The sequence below is a fragment of the Lepidothrix coronata genome, unplaced genomic scaffold, assembly GCF_001604755.1.
Source record: "Lepidothrix coronata isolate B3197 unplaced genomic scaffold, Lepidothrix_coronata-1.0 Scaffold270, whole genome shotgun sequence".
NCBI classification, from domain to species: domain Eukaryota; kingdom Metazoa; phylum Chordata; class Aves; order Passeriformes; family Pipridae; genus Lepidothrix; species Lepidothrix coronata.
The window spans coordinates 370,339-388,870 of record NW_016690450.1 but is presented as its reverse complement, the minus strand read 5'-3'; the positions used below and the strand labels follow the sequence as shown (position 1 = coordinate 388,870).

Here is an 18,532-nt window from a genome sequence, read left to right as displayed (position 1 = left end):
AGATTTATTTCAGTTTATTTTAGCTTATGTTCAGGAGCCCATTATTTTCCTTACTAGGCGAGAAAATATTTGGATTTTCTTTTCTTGTTCAATCTTGCTCTTTTCTGTTAGAGCTGTATATATACAGAAATATATTCTGGTTTTGTAGCAGATGTCCGTGTTGGGGGAGATTTTGTAACCTTCTAGTGTTTATGGTGTTTTGTCTGGTATATTGATTATTGGCTGCTGGACAGTTTGCTCAAGGTCATAGAAAGGAAACAAACCTGAGTTAAAATTACTCTCATAAAGGATGGCTTAAAGCAGCTCTTTTGAAAGTTTGGTACAAGCAAGTAAGCAAATAAGCACATTAAATTATTTTTAAAATATTTGTGTTTAAAAATGGTAGAAATAACCTTGATTGAGTGGAAATCAGCCAAGTGCCACAGTAAGAGTCAGATCTGCTGAGCTTCCTGTGTTTCTTTGTAATGCATTATCCTTCTGCAAAAGGGTCACTATGCATTTTACTTTCTCCATGGGCTACAACATGCCACCATAGCAGAGAAGTTGTGCAGCTTTGAACAGCAGTTAATAAAAGCATTCTTTGTGTTCTCCACTTTTGTCTTGTATTCTTTTTCATTTTTCCTAGTGGTGAAGAATGCTCCTACCTTCTCCCTGGTGCTGTAAATTTTTCCTCAGAGTATTTTTTAGAGGATTCCAAACACAATTTGGCACTTTGTTATGCTGATGGATTGAAACTGAGTTTTGTTATTTAGTTAAGTGGTGACAAGTTTATCACTTGAATGTTTGGCTTTCTCCTCCAGAACAGTTTACTCAGTCCACTGCCTTCTGGGTGCTGCCTTCTCCCCTGAGAGCCTTATAGAGGTGGGCTGAGTATTATTGTGGTTTTATGGGTGATTTTTACAGCCTATTTAAGTCTGCTCCCTGCTAATCCCTATCTCCTGAGAGCAGTCCAGGCAGAGGTGAGGACTAGGCTGGATGGGGTATCTCAGGGCCAGAAGAAAGTCAAGAGGTTGTCATTCCTGTGTCAAGAAGAGATGTTTGCATATCCACTTCTTAAAGCCTTGAAAAAGGCTTCATGAAGATTTCTTGACTGCCTCTGCTTATTTATTTAGTGCTTAATTATTTTAACGTTTTTCTATCTTTTTTTTTTGCAGTTTAAGCCTGTTTCTTCTTTTCATGTCTAGTAAGCACACAGAGAACAAATTTATTTCCTCTGGAAAGCAGCCTTTTTCACACCTGTCTGCTACAGCCCCTCTCTATCTTGTTTTCTTTGGGCCAATCTCTTTTCATGTCTTTTCATTGTTGCTAAATCCCTGCTTACTCCAGTTATTTGCTTCAGTCTTCCTTGAGACGTGGTGCCCCAGCCCACAGTCAGTATTCCATCTAGAGGCTTTCTGAGTAGACATTGCAAGGAGAGGATTACTCTGATGTCTTCTTGGCTGCATTCTTGGTTTTATCCTCAGTATAGCCTTCTGGTTTTATCCTCAGTATAGCCTTCTGGTTTTGGCAGTTTTTGTTACAGACAGAATCAGTGATTCAAGTTCATTTATTGATCTGTAACAATGCCAGGATCCTTTTCCGCAGAGACCTGTCTAGTCAATGCCCTTCTGGTATTTTGAATGATTTTGACATGTTGCTCCCATCTACTTTCTTGGAGGCTGGGAGCCTCCAAGCCTATAATGCATGGCTGAATATCCACCCCTTAAGTGGTCATAACATTGGCATCTCCATGGCTCTGTGACTGAATGACAAAAGGAGATGCACACTTCCAAAACTATTCATGTCACCCTTCTCTCTGGACAGCCTCTGAAACATGGGCAGAGCAGGTGGAATAAATTATGGGGACTTGGGCATTGCTAGTTTCTTTCTGAGGAATGTCTTTGCTCCTACCTCATCACACAATCATAGTACATGAACACTTATGAAGTTATAGGTGCTCGTTAGGCTTGTCATATGAAGCCTGTCAGATCAGTCACGCTGAATGCCATTGACTGAAAATCTTAGGGGAGAAGACCATCTTTTCATTATGTATGTACATAGTAGGTACATACATACTATTATTGGCCTGTCCTTGGCCAGGGACTAGAGATGTTGCATTGCTGCTATTCCTACTAACATAATTAGCAACAGACTTTATGATATGACACATTTTGCAAAACCAAGAGTTGTTTCTCTTTGAAAACATGGGTGTCAGAAAGCCTGATAAGGTAAGAGAAAGAAAGTGGCTAAAAGGTAAAAAAAGGTTGATAAATATTTCCCATCCAAAAGAATCTTCTCCCAATTTAAATTGCTTAAGAGTCATTGATGTGAAATAATTTGTCCTATTTGGAGGGAATATTAGACATGCTAATAGATCTAAGTAGAATTTTCTTCAAGAAAAATTCCAAGGCAAAAAACCTGTTTTATGGGAGTAACGAAATACAGCTTATTCTTCATTCCCTTTAATGGGGGCTTGCAACTTGCCTTAATCCTTTTTGGTTGGTTTTGTAAGTGTAAAGTTTGCAGTGAGTTTATGATAAGTCTGCCAAAAGTTGAACAATACAGACAATAAACTCCTTTTCTCTACAGTCTGTTTTTCCTGGGCTTGTCTTGAAAGCTTCTCTTCAAACTCTTCTATTTCTCTTTATGTCAAACTGAGCTGAAAAATATATTTATATCCAGTCAACCAGAGTTACTGAAAAATAATTAAGATTGTTCCAAACAGAAACTATATCAGATTAAACTTCCTTTGGGAAAATGCCTCGCTGCCTGCTCTGAGTAAACACATCACCATTATTAACTCGTGGATCTTGTTTGTCTGTTCTTGTTGTGTATTGAAGAAGAGAGAGCCAGGTGCAGCTCCCCATCTTATTGTTTCCTTCCCCTTTTATATTTTCATCATGGATGTATTAAGGCAGTGGCTGAAGTCCACAGTACACACTGTTATGCTGTGCTGGCCCTTCTGAATTACAGACAGATTGCTGTCCTGGAGGGATTTCTAAACTTTCATTGCAGCATTTCTAGATTTCAGCTTTGGCCACTGGATAAGAAAATATGTCTTGTGCAATGAAGCTGAAGAGAAATCAAATTTTTCTGAAATTAGGGTTATCCTATTTCTGTGGTAGTATTTCTATGCAGAAAGAATTCTTCAGGGTATCTTCAAATCTTCGCTGCAGTGTGGCTTGGATGTCAGTGCTTGCAATGAAAATCTGTCACATTAGGGGATGCTCACCTCCTACTTGCATGATTCCCAGTAGTTTTGTGATGAGTTATCTTGCAGAGTTGTGTGGGATTTTAATATAGTAATCTGTACAGTAATCTGTACATTAGTAGGAGTGTGTCATGCCAGGGCTAAACCATCCTGGCCAAAACAGGAGCCACAAGTCCCAGTGCATTAAATTCAGTAAATTTCAAAATTATGTAAACATAATATATTGAATTAGCTCAGATATCTAGTTTATTAGGCAGAGTTATTTTCTCCTCAGTCTTGACATCAAACCTGAGTACAACTAACTCCACACCTTGAAAAATATGCTGTAACATTGTAAAAAATCTTGTAAAACTAGACTAAGTGTACAAGTAAGGATTTTTATTTTTGGACTGGGGAGAGGCAATCAGGTTTGGCAGGCTTTCAGTTGAAGCTGGAATATGCAGAGTCTCTCAAACGTGAGCTTCCAAAGGCCTCTGTGGAGTGGCAGGAAAGCTGTGCTGGGTTTCATTTCTCTTTGAGCATGCATCAAGATTAGATGTCAATGAATGTTGCTGGCTTTGTAAGATTACTGGATTAGTAGTGATTTAGCTTGTTTTACCATACATCTTATTTCCTGATCAATGTGACTTTAGTTTTAAACAATTTTGGCATTCACTGCTGTTTCACAATTTATACAACTATGAATTTCAGTAGTGATTTTCAGCATTTTCCCCGTGGTTTCTGGAACAACATCCAGAAATGCCTACTCTGCAACAACATTTTTGGTTTGAAATTGGCAATAATACCTTTTTCTAAGCCAGAAAATTACCATCTCACATTTGAATTGAAAGCTGCCACGTACTTTTAGTGGAGAAGGCACAACCATTTAATTTATCCTCTATATGGGAGAAGTAAGAGCAAGCTGTGGTGCTCTTTAAGGCAAAATATATTTTCACTAGTGAAGACCTATAATTTGTCATATGTAATTTTCCTCATTTGTGTACTTTGTTTATGTCTGTTAGCATAAGAGTCCTAAACGACTCAAGCTGTCTGATCTCCCCCCTTACTCAGTGTCTAGGAAGATGGGCCAGTGATGCATAAAACCAACTGGTCACCTGGGAAAGGTGGCTCTTTTTTCAGCAAGGAAATTGTGAGGGCTATATGGAAAGTAATGAAAGTGTTCTTTACAGCCATTACCTATGCAAAAAAACCTAAATGTGTGTGTCTTCAGAAAAAGGCTGATTGCTCTGGACTCCTACCACCAGGAACAGTCACTTTCCTGCCTGTGGATTTTCTGTTCTTTCCAGCTCTAAGAATTCTCTTAGGTGGATCTGCTTGACTTTGTGTGTGCAAACCCATTGATAGCAGGAGAGAGAAAGCTAATCCCAACTGAATTTCAGTCACCTTTGCCTTCTGGAATATATAGAATTTCCCTTGAAGTTTTTACAGAGTCTGCAGTCGCGCAAAACAGACCTACTGGCTCCTTTGATATTTTTAAGCCTCTGCTTCATCAATTGTGCAGGCTTTTGGTTTATTTCCAAGTTCAGTCCAACATTCTGGTTTTGATCTGGAGACCCTGATGGTATTTTTGATCTTTTATCTTGCAATATCTTTGTTTCCTTGTGTTTTCCTAGTGGTGAAGTTGGAGAGAAATAGGAGAGAAATTATTATTTCAGGGTAAAGATTGCAGTGAGGACACGGGGGGATTTTTATATTCTGGGGCACTTGGATGGTCTGACAGATCTGGAGCTTCATTTCAGGAAATGCTACTATATCTTTTCTGTTAAACGCCAAATACTGAAGTTGTGGCTATTTTAAACACACGGATGCTAAAAGATGTTGGAGTGAAGGTTTCTGTTTTATGGAATAGGAGGAAGAATAGAGGAGTAGATGGGCTTTGTGTGGATTCTCAGAAGAGCAAATCTTTTAGTTTGTGAACAGCAGGAAAAGTGGAAATCACATTATCCAGGGTGGCTCAGTCAGTTGCTAGTTAAATGATAAAAGTTTCACAGATAAATTTGTATTTTTCTATAAATGGCGTGAGAAGAATAAAAAAGGTGCCTCCATTTGTTCAAGGAGTTATTTCCAGATTGCTTTTATACTTTATGTGTATATTTAGTTATATGGGGGGGAGTAATTTATATTTGGGGGGAGCTTGTACTTAAAGTTAATTTTGAGGGTGGGTGCTGGTGCTGTTAATTCATTTTTCTGAGGTATATTTGAAGTGTTGGGGTTTATTTAGTGTATAAACGCAATCAAGGTAAATCTGTGTCTTTAAATAGAAGCAGATTCTGACTACTAAATGAAAGTCATGCTTTACCTTCTATAGTCTAAAGGTTTTATTTGGCCTTCCGTGGGAATGAAAGAGCAATGTGTTTGTTCCTTGTCCCAAATTTCAATATACTGAGTGGCCTTTGATTCCACGAAAGAGAAAATTGTATGTGGTGGTCTTAGCTAACTCAGCTTCTGATACTCATTTTTTAATTGAGTTCCCAGCTAAATATATGCTTTCAAGGGTTATTAAGGTTTGTAAGGATGACAGGAAGGCTGCTCAGTTCCAAGATAATAAAGTCATATAGTGCTATTGAAGATGAATATATGAACAACGTCCTTTTAGAGGTAATATGTCTTTTTCTTGATATTACTTTTTTTTACTTATAAAAATAGAAAATTTAAAAAATTGAATTCATACACTTTCTTCTCTGAGTTCCCATATATGCACATAGAAACACAGAACCTGCACTTGGCAATTCCTTTGATTTTGCTCTCTCTTCACTTTTGTGTTTGCTTCCCCCTCTTACTCCTGCCCCTCAGAACTCAAAAATGTTTGTATCAAGGTATTATTCCTAGGCAGGAGTTTCAAGGGTATGATACTGCTATTGTTAGTGCCGTGCTAGAAAAGAAATGCCGAGCTGGGAAAGAAGCGCAGTAAGGACTTGATTGAACTCCCATAGGTCTTCCATTGAAGATTCTCATTATCTTGTACAGACTTTTGTTCATCTTGTGCTGTGTTGTAGCCTCAGTGACTGCAGGGTAGAAATTCAACTGCTTCGCTTTAGTGCATGGCGTGTGGATTATTGAATCAAAAATGTGACAGTTATGCATTTGCTATTCAGGAAAAGAAAAAAGGAATAAAGGAAAACCTTCATCAATTTAAAATTTTTATGAGCGAAATAATGAGATATCATGAAAACAAGAACAAGAGCTCTTGTTTCCAGTCAGATAAAATGGGGTAAAACCACCTAATTTTTTTTTTTATGCTAAAGGATGAAACAGTCTTGAAACCACAATTTCTCTACGTGTGTGTTAGCACGCATGAAGTAGTAATTCCATTGATATAGACTTCTTTATTGAGATATACAGGCACTCAGATAATCTTTTTCAATAATTTGGAGAATTTATGTGTATCTTCTATGAAGTTCTGACTGAAGCACTGACTGAAGCTGCAGCGCGGCGAGATGACACCACCGAAAAGTGCTGCAGCTGGGGGGAGGGGCAGCTCTTTATAAAGACACTTCTATGGGAATACGCCTGAAAAAACCCCCCAGCCCTGTGAAGTAATTAGCGATGGCCGCGCGCGCGTTAATTGGCCGAGCCCGCCGTCAGGGCCCCTGCAAGGCGGGGGAGCGGCGCCCCCTGCCGGCCCCGCCCGGCCCCGCCGCGGGGATGGGGGGACACGGGGTGGGGGGGGACACAGGGAGCTGCTTTTTTGGGAGCGAGTCGCGGTGCCAGGCCTGCCCAGGGCTTCTGGGTGAGGACGTGACCTCCCTAAAAGTTGGTTCAACGATCTTTGAAATAACTGGGAGTCTTTCCGGCAACTTTGAGTGTGCTCTGGGTCCGGCCCGCAAATTCTTGAGACTTCTAGGATTTTGAGGCTTATGTCTAAATGCAGAAACCTTTTTTTTTCCCGAGAATATTAAACTTTTTATCTTCCGTCTGTTGCCATATATAGGCAAAAAATGCAAATAAATGGTATATAAATTTACATAAATGTACATAAATATATATAGTATATGTACATATTGTATATATAACATACATAAAGGATATATATAAATGTATACAAAGCGTATATAACAAAAATAGTCTTACTTTATATTATAAATACTAGATTGGCAAAACTGCAGTAAAATATTCTTTGTCTGCTTGGTTAGATTTTATACAATTAGGTGTAGTTCTATTTTTTCACCACTGATACATGTTATTTCTCCCAGAAATCCATCAATAAAACCACCTCCTCTGTTTTCACTCTTCTCTTCTTCTGCCTTGTCACACTCCAGTCACAGTTTTGAAACTGCAGAACTTCATCACTTAGATGGGTGCAGTAGTCCTCATTAATATACAAGTATAATTTATTTTTCTGTAGTTTATTTAAAAATGAATATGTTTTTAATATTTTTTTCCTTTCTTTCAAAATTTAGGTGGAGAACAGGCCAAAGTATTATGGAAGAGAGTAAGTATTTTCCTCTTTTATATATTTGTTGGGTGTATCCAAAAGTTATTGTTCTAGAACTAAAAAAGAAAGACACAGTGGAGGTCTAATAAAATATTTAATTTTACCTCTCACTTCAACTAGGAGCCAAATATATTGAAAGCCTAATGATTTAGCTATGTTTCAGTCCAGCACTGCTGCTCACAATCCATGGATTATGCTGCTGTGTGAGCCTGCATGTTTATTTTGCTTTTCTCATGAGAGTTTGGGAAAAGAAATATTGTCTGAGTACTTCATCCTTTTTTGGTTCTGGTTGTCGCTTATACGTCCCAGTGGTCCTGCAATGGCCTAGGGAGGAGAGAAGCACGTGTCTCTCTCACTGCCTTTTTGTGTATGTTCCTATGCTTTCCCCATCCTACACGGCTGTGGAAGTGTGTGTGTATCCTACTGCATGTGTAAATGCTGTTCTCCCTGCTGAAGTTATGAGGTTCAAAATACCCAAAGAAGAGGTGTATTTTTATTGTAAGGAATACAACAAACCACTAGAGTATAATTCCTTTGTGCTCAACAGTCTTCTTGCCCCTAAATAGCTCGGAAGGGGCTGGGTCATGCATTGCATGGAGATTTGGGCGGTGAAGTTGAGGGGCATAGCCACTGCAGCAGCCACCCAGACCTGGCATTTGGCCTTTACTAATCTGCTGAGACCCCAGCCCTTATCTCTTACTTAGATCCCATGTTCTCCCATCCCAGACCATCTGTGTTTAATGATCCTTTTCTACCGTCAGAAACCTCAAGAGCCAGTAGCTTTGCCCCTAATTACCAAAGTTTCATTTTTTAAATATTGTCTTTAACAGCAAAGAATTCAGATCTAGCCACTAGAGTACAACAGAGCTGAAGACAGTACCTAGTTGAGTAACACATCACATTTCCTACAGCAGGACTTGTAAAACCATTGCTGGAATCTCTTATCCAGGGACCTGCCTGGGTTTGTGGAGCAGCAGGGCTAGCGGAAACTGTAAGATGTCACCTTGGTGAACCTGCCCACACGAGATCACATTAGTTGTTATCATACAGAAAGAAGCACTGGGGAAGTCCTATAAAAACAATTGACTCAGTGCTTAGTGGTGCTTGGAAAGAGAAAAGGGAATTTTTAGGTAAAGAAACTGAAAAAAAAAAATATTACTATATAAATCTGTGATGTGGCTGCATTTTAAATAGGGCATATAGTTCTAGTGCCTCTCTACCCCTTCCTCCTCCATCCTTTTTACAAAGGTTGTAGAAGAAATGACAGGTATGGCGAAGGACAACAGTGGTGGAGTAAAGGGATGCAACTAGGGATGGCAGCTCTTACCACAGATAAAAATGAACAGGTCTTCCTCAGTGAGTGTCCAAGAGAGGGACATGCACAGTGTCCTTCTCAAGTTCATTGCCATGGGCAGCTGCAGAGACCAAAAGCACCAAGATCTTAAAGGGCTTACAAGTGAGATTCTCAGATTCATGAAGGGTAAGGTCACAACTGATCAGTCACAATTGTGGCTAAACCAGTGATGGATGGACAGGGATGTGAAGTGAAAGAAATATGTCACTGCTTCCTACAGTCCTTCTGTAAACGTTTCTTGTCAGCTGCTGTCAGAAGCAAGCATCTGAGTTCAGGGGAACTTGTACCCTGTACAAGCTGTTTTCATGCTCTTAAAAAAATGTACTAAAATATCCATAAGAAAGCTTGGATTACCCAGTGCTTACCACCCATGGATAAAGAAATTTCACAGGTGCCCCAAGTATTTGTGAAATGGATCACACGGAGAGCTTTTGTCAAAATATCTAACCTACAGCCTGGTATGTTTTATAATACATTTCTTTTGGGGGATAGCTTATACTCATTATTTGCAATCAGAATTATGAATTGCCTTAAGTTTACTCGTAAAGTCATGCTTAAATTATGTCATTTAGGGGATGATCATTTCAATTTGGATGGAGCAGTGAGTGTGTTCCCCACCTGTACAGACAGAAAAGATTAATCAATTTACGTTACTTTTAATAAAAAGTCACTCTGGAAAGGTCACCTATACCTAATATTTTCAACATATATTAGTTGTGAAAAGACAACATAAAGAGGATGGAACAACAATTGCATTTACATCCAGCGTGTTTTTCTTCTCTTTCACTTCCTCCCCAGAGGCAGTGTTAGGGATGTGCCACTTCGTATGTATTGTCAGAAAAGAGAAAATGCTGAAGGCCAGTACCTTTTAGTGCTTTTTTTCAAACAGCAGCAAAAATAGAAACTTTCAAAACTGCTGAAGAGACCTTCAGAGACTTATCAGCTAGCAAAATGTGCGTAGGAGTTAAAACTCAAACTGCTGTCAAGACTGCATTTATACTGATGGAGAAATCACTGCTAAATATTGATTATCATGAGGTTAATTGTGCATCCTAGGCCCTCTTTCTTTCTTAAAATAGCAATGACAAAAGAATCAAAGAAGTATTGCTTTTCTCCAACACTGAATGAAGAAACCAGTATTTTTCTCAGTACTATTCTGTACCTTCCTCCACTTTAATATATGCAGAATGGAATTTTGAATAATTGTTTCCATTTTTGTCTCAGTTTCCCTTACAAATTCGAGGAAGCATTGTTAATATAAAAATTAAGCAAACCGATAATAAGAAAGACCTATAATTTTAATTATATTTAAATATTTATGTATATATATATAAAAATAACTACATACTTAAATATAATAATTCAATGTTTTAAAAATGCCCTTGTGCCTAGTTTATGATTCTGTTGTAAGGTCTCTAGAAAGGAAACAAGGAATAGGGGTGTAGACTGGTAGAAAAGTTGCGAAAAGACAGGGCATTTACAGAAAATAATCTTTGGGTGCTGTTGGTTGTTATATTGACTGAAACTGCATATAGAGTGTAATTTTTGTTTTGTCTCTGTGCTGAACTTGTCCAGGCTTGTCCAGGCTGGACGACTTTTCTGCTGCTTGGACACTCTCCTGATGGCTTGGATCATGATGCTCTAGAGTGCTGAAGTTTTCGAATGGTTTCTGGGGTGGAGGAGGAGGTGTTTCTGGTTGGATTGTTGTGTAAGTCACTGGAATGTCTTCCCTTAGGTTTCACGGGATCATTTCTCGGGAGCAAGCAGATGAAATACTTGCTGGCGTAGAAGGAGCATATATTCTTAGAGAAAGCCAGCGGCAACCCGGCTGCTATACTCTTGCTCTCAGGTAAATGGGGTTTTAATAGAGGTTTACAGTTCACATGTAAATGTGTTTAATGGAGGGAATTATATCAGCTTGTTGGAGAAATACATTGTGAAGCATGGAATGCTGCTGCTCAAAGAAGTAAGAGTCTGTTATTAAACTGAATGAAAAATTCAGTTGTAACCCTAGCTGCAAACTCACTGCCCCTCACAGGTGCATTTCTTTGAAAATACGTCCACTCCTTGCTTAGCTGTGTCATTCAAAACCTGCCCCACGCAAGTCTTAAAGACGCTGTGGGTTAGTGGCAAGAGGACAAGATACTCAGTTGGGTTTTGACAAATCAAACTCATTGGCAATACTTTGCCAATTTTTATAGCATTATTACTTCTGTGAGACATGCACAAACTAAAAGTCTGCATTTTTACCCTTCTGCTGGTAAACTAGGAGGAAAAATCCTTTAAGGACTTACCCCAAGTGTCTGTGATACAGTGCTGAAATCATGCTTAAAATTTGTATTGATGTGCAGATGGTAAAGCTGGAAAAGCTAGTGAGTCATGCCAACTAAAAAGTGGTGTAAATTAAAATCAACTTCTGTCAGCTGAAAAAGAACAAACACAATTTTTTAGGGTTTTGGAGAGAGATTTCAAAATAAAATGTTGAAAAAAATACTAAAGGATGAGAACTGTGGCAAAATGCCTATTGTTTTGATGCAACAGCATGATTTCTAAACCCATCCGGATAATAATTTGTAGAATCAAAAACTGAATTTGATTATAAATTAGGAATTCATATGAAAAATGTAGGTGAAAAATAAGAGACTTAAACACTTTGATTTGAATTCCTAATAAAGTATGCAGAGACATGCAGTTTTGATGCAATATAAGGACCATTTAACCCAATATCATATCTTTGAATCCTTTAAGCAATAGTGGGATTCCAACCTCAGTGTTGCAAACTGAATGTGTTACTACAGCACTCTGATTTTTAAAACACTTAAAAAACCCCCAATAGATTACACCTGCCATAAATAGGACCAAAGTTTTCCCACATAACTTTAGGTATTTAATTGGGCCCTGAATTAGGAGCTTGGTGTCCCTAGCTTCCTCAGAGAGCGTGATTCAGGCCCTTAGAATTTGAATTACTTGCTAGAGATGCCCATCTCTCTTCATTGAGTGTAAATATGCCCATGGTGGTTAAGCATGGGCTTTCTGTACCTCAAAAATTATTCAGGATGGAAAAGCCTTTAACACAGTTATGCATCCCAGTGTAGGGCCTTGTCATTGCAAACAATTAGCCTTTCCAATTGCTGTGGTGGTTCCCATAGGAGTTAGATTTAATCATGTACATCTGGGTCACGTAGCTTGTTGTGGAGACTTGGCCTCAGCTCTGTGGTCCAGTCCATGTGATGCAGTCAAGTTTGGGTTCAAACTTGGGTTGGTCTCTCCACAGAGATCCAGTTGCAGCTGTGTGCATGTTCCATATGTAATCCAGACATATAGGTTTGTCAGTGAAATCATCTCCTGAGTGTTTTGCCAGTCTGAATTCTCTCTCTCTTTCTTCTCTCCCTCCACTTTTTTTTGGTGTTTGCAGATTTGGTAATCAGACCCTAAACTACAGGTTGTTCTATGATGGGAAGCACTTTGTTGGGGAAAAAAGGTTTGAATCAATCCACGATCTGGTTACAGATGGCTTGATAACATTGTATATAGAAACAAAGGCTTCTGAGTATATTTCCAAAATGACAACAAACCCCATATATGAGCACATTGGATATGCCACTTTGCTTAGAGAAAAAGTGTCCCGGAGGCTGAGCAGAACAAAAAATGAATCCTCAAGAAAAGCAAGTGTAACGAGTGAAGAAAATACTCCAGTTGAAAAGGTAAGTATTCTGTTTCAAATTTGGGGAATTAATTCCTATCAAATCTGAGAGGAATACTTTGATAAGTATTGCTATCTCACTGAAAAGTTTACATCCTGTTAATATGATATTGGCTCCAAACTCATATTTGACTGGAGCTTATGGTGAAAACTTTCCAATAAGTACCAAATGCAAATGTTTTCACCATGAAAATATAATGGTATATACCATTTAACTTAAGAACTGCATCTAAAATTGATCACAAGTTATATTTATCCATGTATGCTCAAGCATTTTCCACAGTAGGATTGTGAATCTGGTTCCCACTGACCCTTCACCACAGCTCAAGTTTGTTACCTTTCTGTACATGGTCCAAAGCTTCTCTTCTCTGCCAAGCCTTTGGTGGATGGGTCTCAAATTGTAATACTGTGTGTTTTCTTCCCTTTCTTTTCATGGATCTTAAATTGGGATGTTTTCTGTTTGCTTCCATTTCTTCTTGCTCTTCTCATTTGAAGTGGGCTTTCCTTGATCTCCTTCTGTCATGCACCTGTATCCCATAGCATTGTATGGACTAAGACTTATTTATAGGATGATAAATTGAGAATTCTGTGCAATTAGGAACCATCTGAAGATGTAAAATTAGGAATTATTTTACATATGAGAAGCAGCCTTGTAAGCAGTGATGTGGATGTTTTCATTTCCCGGGTGGTAAGGCAGTAAGAACTGTCAAAGAAAACTTTTTTTTGAGCCTGGTCCTTGCGCTGAATTGACTTACTGACATTTGTTAAGTGCACTTCTGCAGCATGACTGTTGATTTTAGTGTTCAGTATGGTGGCTAGCTAGTTGGGAACTAGAGACAGTTTGGGAAGCAGGGAGTGAATTTGCTGTCATGCAGTCATGAAGAACATAAAAAGAGATCAGCTTCTCTGTATGTATCCTCTTGGACATTTCTGGCAGAATTATCTGTTGGGTTCACATATCTACATTGGCTGATTATGTACTGGTTTGGATTTCTCAGTAATAATAATTGCTTGAATGGCATGTAAACATCCTCTGTAACAAATTAATTCCATTAACAATGACATCTTTTAGGGAAGGTGTACTGACACAGGGAAGGCCTTTGGAGAGTGGTACAACAACAACTTCTCCATTCACGTTTTATTTCAAAATTTATCTACTGATGACAATAGCTTTTGGTTCAATTGAATGGTATTTTAGTATCTAAGAGGAGTATATGCCGTTAAAACATCCAGTGCTCCTTCAGTTGATTCCTGTGATTGGACACTAATTGATATTTAATTCTGTAACAGACATAAGAAAGGTTAATTTTTGCTTTATTTAAGGCACAATAAGAAATAGACATAGTGCAGTGTGACAAACTTTTTTTGTGTTGGTGTTTTTGTGTAACAGAATGGTCCAGAGGTCGTTCTGGAACTGGACCATCACTGGGGTGATTGTAAATATTATTACATTACTGTAGTGTAATAAATTGTCAGCAATCCTGACAATCGAAGATCATGCTACATTCTCTAGGAAATCAGGAGAATTTGTTTTGTGCAAGGAAAAATACAGTTTCAAAATTGTTTCATTTTACTTACAGCTCTTGCAGTTGAGGAGCAATGGTCTTTTGTAATTCTCAAAGGCCTCAGAGGGGTTTGCTGTAGTACTGTATATTTCACAACAGATTGTCTTTTCTGTTGTGCTCGGGGTTGGATGTCATTCTTAAGGTTGGTACTGTAAAAACTCTTTTTGGGCAACAGAAGGCAAACTGTTGCTGAAGGGACCTGTGCCCTCTCTCCTTCATCACCACCTCTTTGCTGACCTACTGTTTTATGCAGCTACACAATAGGTGACATCAAAAAATGGCTCTAGATTAAAAGTGACCCAGCTAGAAGAAAAAACACATGAATTTTCAGCCAGATCTGCTACCTGATCCACCTCACATGAGTGGAAATGCAGCACAGAAGAGAAAGTAAGACTCTTCTCTCCTAACAGCTCAAAAAAATTATCATCTTGGCTTAAAGTGAGTGGAGTGCTGTATTCTTAGTTCCAGATACCTGTGCTTGAAAATGTTTGGACTTGTAACACACTGTCAATAGTGAAAACACATCTCTGGACCTCATTAGTGATTGTATTAGGTCTTCTTTTGCATTGTGGCTGAATGAAATTTAAATTTTTAGAGTATTATTTACCTCTGAGGTGGTTCATGATGTGAAAGGCAGTACCCCAGGTCCTTACCCTACAAGGACTGGTGCTCATATAGATTTCTGTATGTGCAGGCAGTAGCAGCCTGCAAGGCTGGGCTGTATGGCTGTGCTGTCATGTAAAAATAGCTGGCTTCAGTTAAGCCACTATATTGTTGGCAACCCTTTCTGCCTTCTTCCCACTGAGGGGAAGAGCAGAAGGAGGAATAGCAGCTGTTTCTAACATATTTTCCTTGCCAGGAGAAGTAGGAGCAATCACAGCTATAAGAGGAGTGGGCTAAATAGGCAAGGGAATCTGCTCACATGCTGAAGACCTGGTGTAGCAGCTGAAGCCTATGTTGATGGTCAGGACTCCCAGTGGGCTTCTCTATTAGTACCAGTTCTTTTCTAGCATCTCATGTGAAAAAAAGATCACATCAACTAAATTATTAGCAACTGAAAAAAAGCTCACAGAAGTCTGTATGGTGAAGCCTACCGTAGCTGCTTTTGATTCATATGTTCCTGGGGGAAGCTCACGATATGTTTGATAGCAGACAAAGACTCAGGGGTCATCTTCCCATTTGTTCCTTTCAGTAGACTCAGATAAAGTATGGACTGGGCTTTGGAATAAACCAGTGAATTTTTGAGCATTTGTCAGTACTAACATATAGGGACTAAGGAGGATAAAGGGAATGTAATGTTTGTTTTTATATAAACTTTAGAAGTCCTCAAATATAACAATATTATGGGGAAGTAATAGTTCAGTGAGAGCTGTATCAGATGTTTTGCTTGAGGCTGCCGTGTGTTGTACAGCATTTTAGGCAAAGGCCATGGTTTGCCCACAAATCACAACCTTCACTCACTTCAATTACTGCAATAAATTTCAGACCCCTAGAAGTAAGTGAACGAATATTCAGCATGACGTTTTTCTGCAAAGCAAATTCTTTGCTGCATGTGTGAAAAATCACTGATTTTTTTTCTCTGGCCAGTTTAACAGGTAAAATGTTGTTTTTTGATTACTGAGCTGATTTATTTGAAAGTGCTGCCTAGAGTATTTTGAATGTTTCAGAAATGATGGTAGAAAGCCATTCATGCAGGACAGAAACTTTCATTGTATCTCAGGAATAAGATGAGAATTCAGTGCTTTAAGGTTAAGCATCAGTACTCCTCTTACCGATTAGGCTCTTTACAAGTGAGATTTTGTTTCATACTGAAACAAATTCCAGAGTGTGAAAGTGCAGCTGAAGGCATTCATCTCCTTAGTGGGTTTGTTAACGCCATCCAGGGAGTCTGTTCGTTCTGTCACCTCCCATGTTGACAGCGGAGATTATTCGATGTCTCAGTCACTCCAGTGCCACCGCTCCCCATGGGGTAGGTCGGTGGAGAGGGGCCACCAAGGCACAGGCTGGCAGGAGGAGCCAGCATTCAGATCAAATGTCTTGGTACTGCCTGGGGTACCTGTCTGTTCCCATAATGATAATTTCTTTGAGGTTGTAATTAGTGGAGTCATGCCCATTCCAGAAGGGAGATGTGATAATTGGGCTGGATTAAGCTGTTGTTGTTCGTGTCTTCTTATCCAACACTTTTTGCAATAGGCCTAAGAAAACATTTATGCTTTAAAGTATTTAATGCGGGTGTTTCATCCGGAAGTTATTTCTGTCTGACTTTAGGAAGCTGCTTGATTTTTAGACACAGATTCCAAATTTTGGTCTGAATAGTTTAACAGATGTTTAATCTGAAAGGAGCCATGATGATTTTAAGGAATGAAGTATTGTGGGAGAACAGCGTGCTGCAAATACTTTCTTACTGGTGTAGGTACTTGTCATTTTAATGGGATCCAGCTTCAACAAGGATTTTAGATAGAGAAATTGGGTTTTTTTGCAAAGAACATTTGAAGATCACATGTTGTCTGTTTAGGGTTATGATTTAAACTTGGGCAAGTTGTGATCACCTGCTTTATGTTTGTTCTGCTTATGGAATGCTGTACTTGCGTCAAATAAACACATACTAGAAGATGTAGAGCAGATAAGTACCTGGTACTGGTACATACTGTAATTAATTGCCAGTAGTTCGAGTTAATGGTGAATGTAGAAGAATTGTAACTTGCTGTAAGCAATTAATCTTCACATTTAGGAGAGAAAAAATTGCATTAGACTGTCAGTAAAATATGTAGTTCTGAAACATTTATCGCTATTACATTTTCCTGCAAATGCTGCTCTTAACTGCGTCAGCGGTCTTTGTGTCCCAGACAAGGGGAAAAAAAATCTTCCATTCTAATGTAATCCTACCTCAGCAAGTGTAATTTGGGAAAATATATTCAAAGAATTGAAATGTTGGAAGTAAATGCAAGCTGGAGTTTCATGAATGCTCTGATCAGGTAAAATCTGTTGCAGTTGCTGATGAGAAGTCATCATGGTTCCCTGCTCTTGCACTTTCAATCCTACTCCTGTGACCTGCCCTGTGCACTACTGCAGCCATCCCTTGCCTTGGGTGGGACCTGGATGCCCTGTGTCAGGCAAAGGCTGTGCCCCACACCTTGTTTCTTTGCTAAGCTGGTCTGATGAAAACAGTAAGCTGGAGTTAAAGAAAACCTTTGGCAGCATTTGAGCTTAATGTGTTTGCAAAAAGAATGATCTTAACTTATCTGACAGGGGACAAACTGTTGGTAAATGCAGTAAAGATTAAGGAAGGCTTTTTCAGTGCCAGGTCTCTGCTTACATGGATCCTGGCAAAGCTCCCATCAACTTCTCTCCTAGTCAGATCTGGCTCAAACATACCAGCTCAAAAATACTGGCTCAGTTCAAACATACCAGTTGTACATGAAATATGAGTTTGCTTGAAGCCTGGGCTGGAGTGTTTGTTCTGCTCTCTGGATGCAAGTACATGCCAGAAGCAGCACGAGACATTTAATGATGATGGTCTGTACAGAACAGTGTAGCAGTTCGAGCTAAACCAAGAGCAAGCTGCATGTGGAGTCTACACTTCACAGAAGGACAATGCAGAAAACTGTTGCTGTTTGACATGGTAACCTCTCTGTATCTGTTTTGCTGTAACTCATAACTGGACCTTGAAGTGCAAATGACAGAGCCCATAGTTAATACTGCAGCTAGAACTAAAGAGCTGAAATGATAAGCATATTATGGAGTCTGGGAGGCTGTAGATTTCCTTGGCAGAAAATCCAACACCAGTAATAGACAGATAAGAAAGCTATTCCTATTAAGGCAAAGGTGACAGAAAAGGAAGAATAACTTTTCTAGCAGTTGTAGTTGATATTACTGTCCTCATTAGTTATGCTGCTCACACACAGTTTCCCACAGAAGAAAATGCAGGACTTCCAGGAAAAAATATTTTCTAACATCCCCTAATTGGAGATGTAATCTGGTTTGGAAACTATATTTTAGGGGCACTGCAGTTTTTCTTACATCAAAACTCTACAAGAGACAGCCAATTTTAAGACAACCTCTGGTTTCATTCAATTTTTGTAAGTATTTTCACTTCTACATTGTTATTCACACCACGTTCCTTTCTGAAGGGTTTTTAGCCTCATACTTGCCACTCCAATTTTGTATCTTCATTGAATTTTCTAACTGCTGTTAGCCAATAATAAAGAAATCTTTTCAGTCTTCCATTTATTCATTATTCTTCCAATTCTGCAGCTCCTCTAAACCTCTAATGGTCCTATTACAG

At 38.9% G+C, this 18,532-nt stretch overlaps 1 protein-coding gene across 1 annotated transcript in view; it reads left to right on the top strand.

The window, feature by feature from the left end:
• Positions 1–18,532, top strand: part of CHN2 (chimerin 2) — a 163,557-nt gene that overhangs the window by 83,646 nt on the left and 61,379 nt on the right. Inside the window, exons 4-6 of the mRNA XM_017836115.1 lie at positions 7,591–7,622; positions 10,715–10,828; positions 12,395–12,683. Of these exons, the coding sequence (XP_017691604.1) occupies positions 7,591–7,622; positions 10,715–10,828; positions 12,395–12,683 (435 nt within the window). The remainder of the gene's footprint in view (positions 1–7,590; positions 7,623–10,714; positions 10,829–12,394; positions 12,684–18,532) is intronic.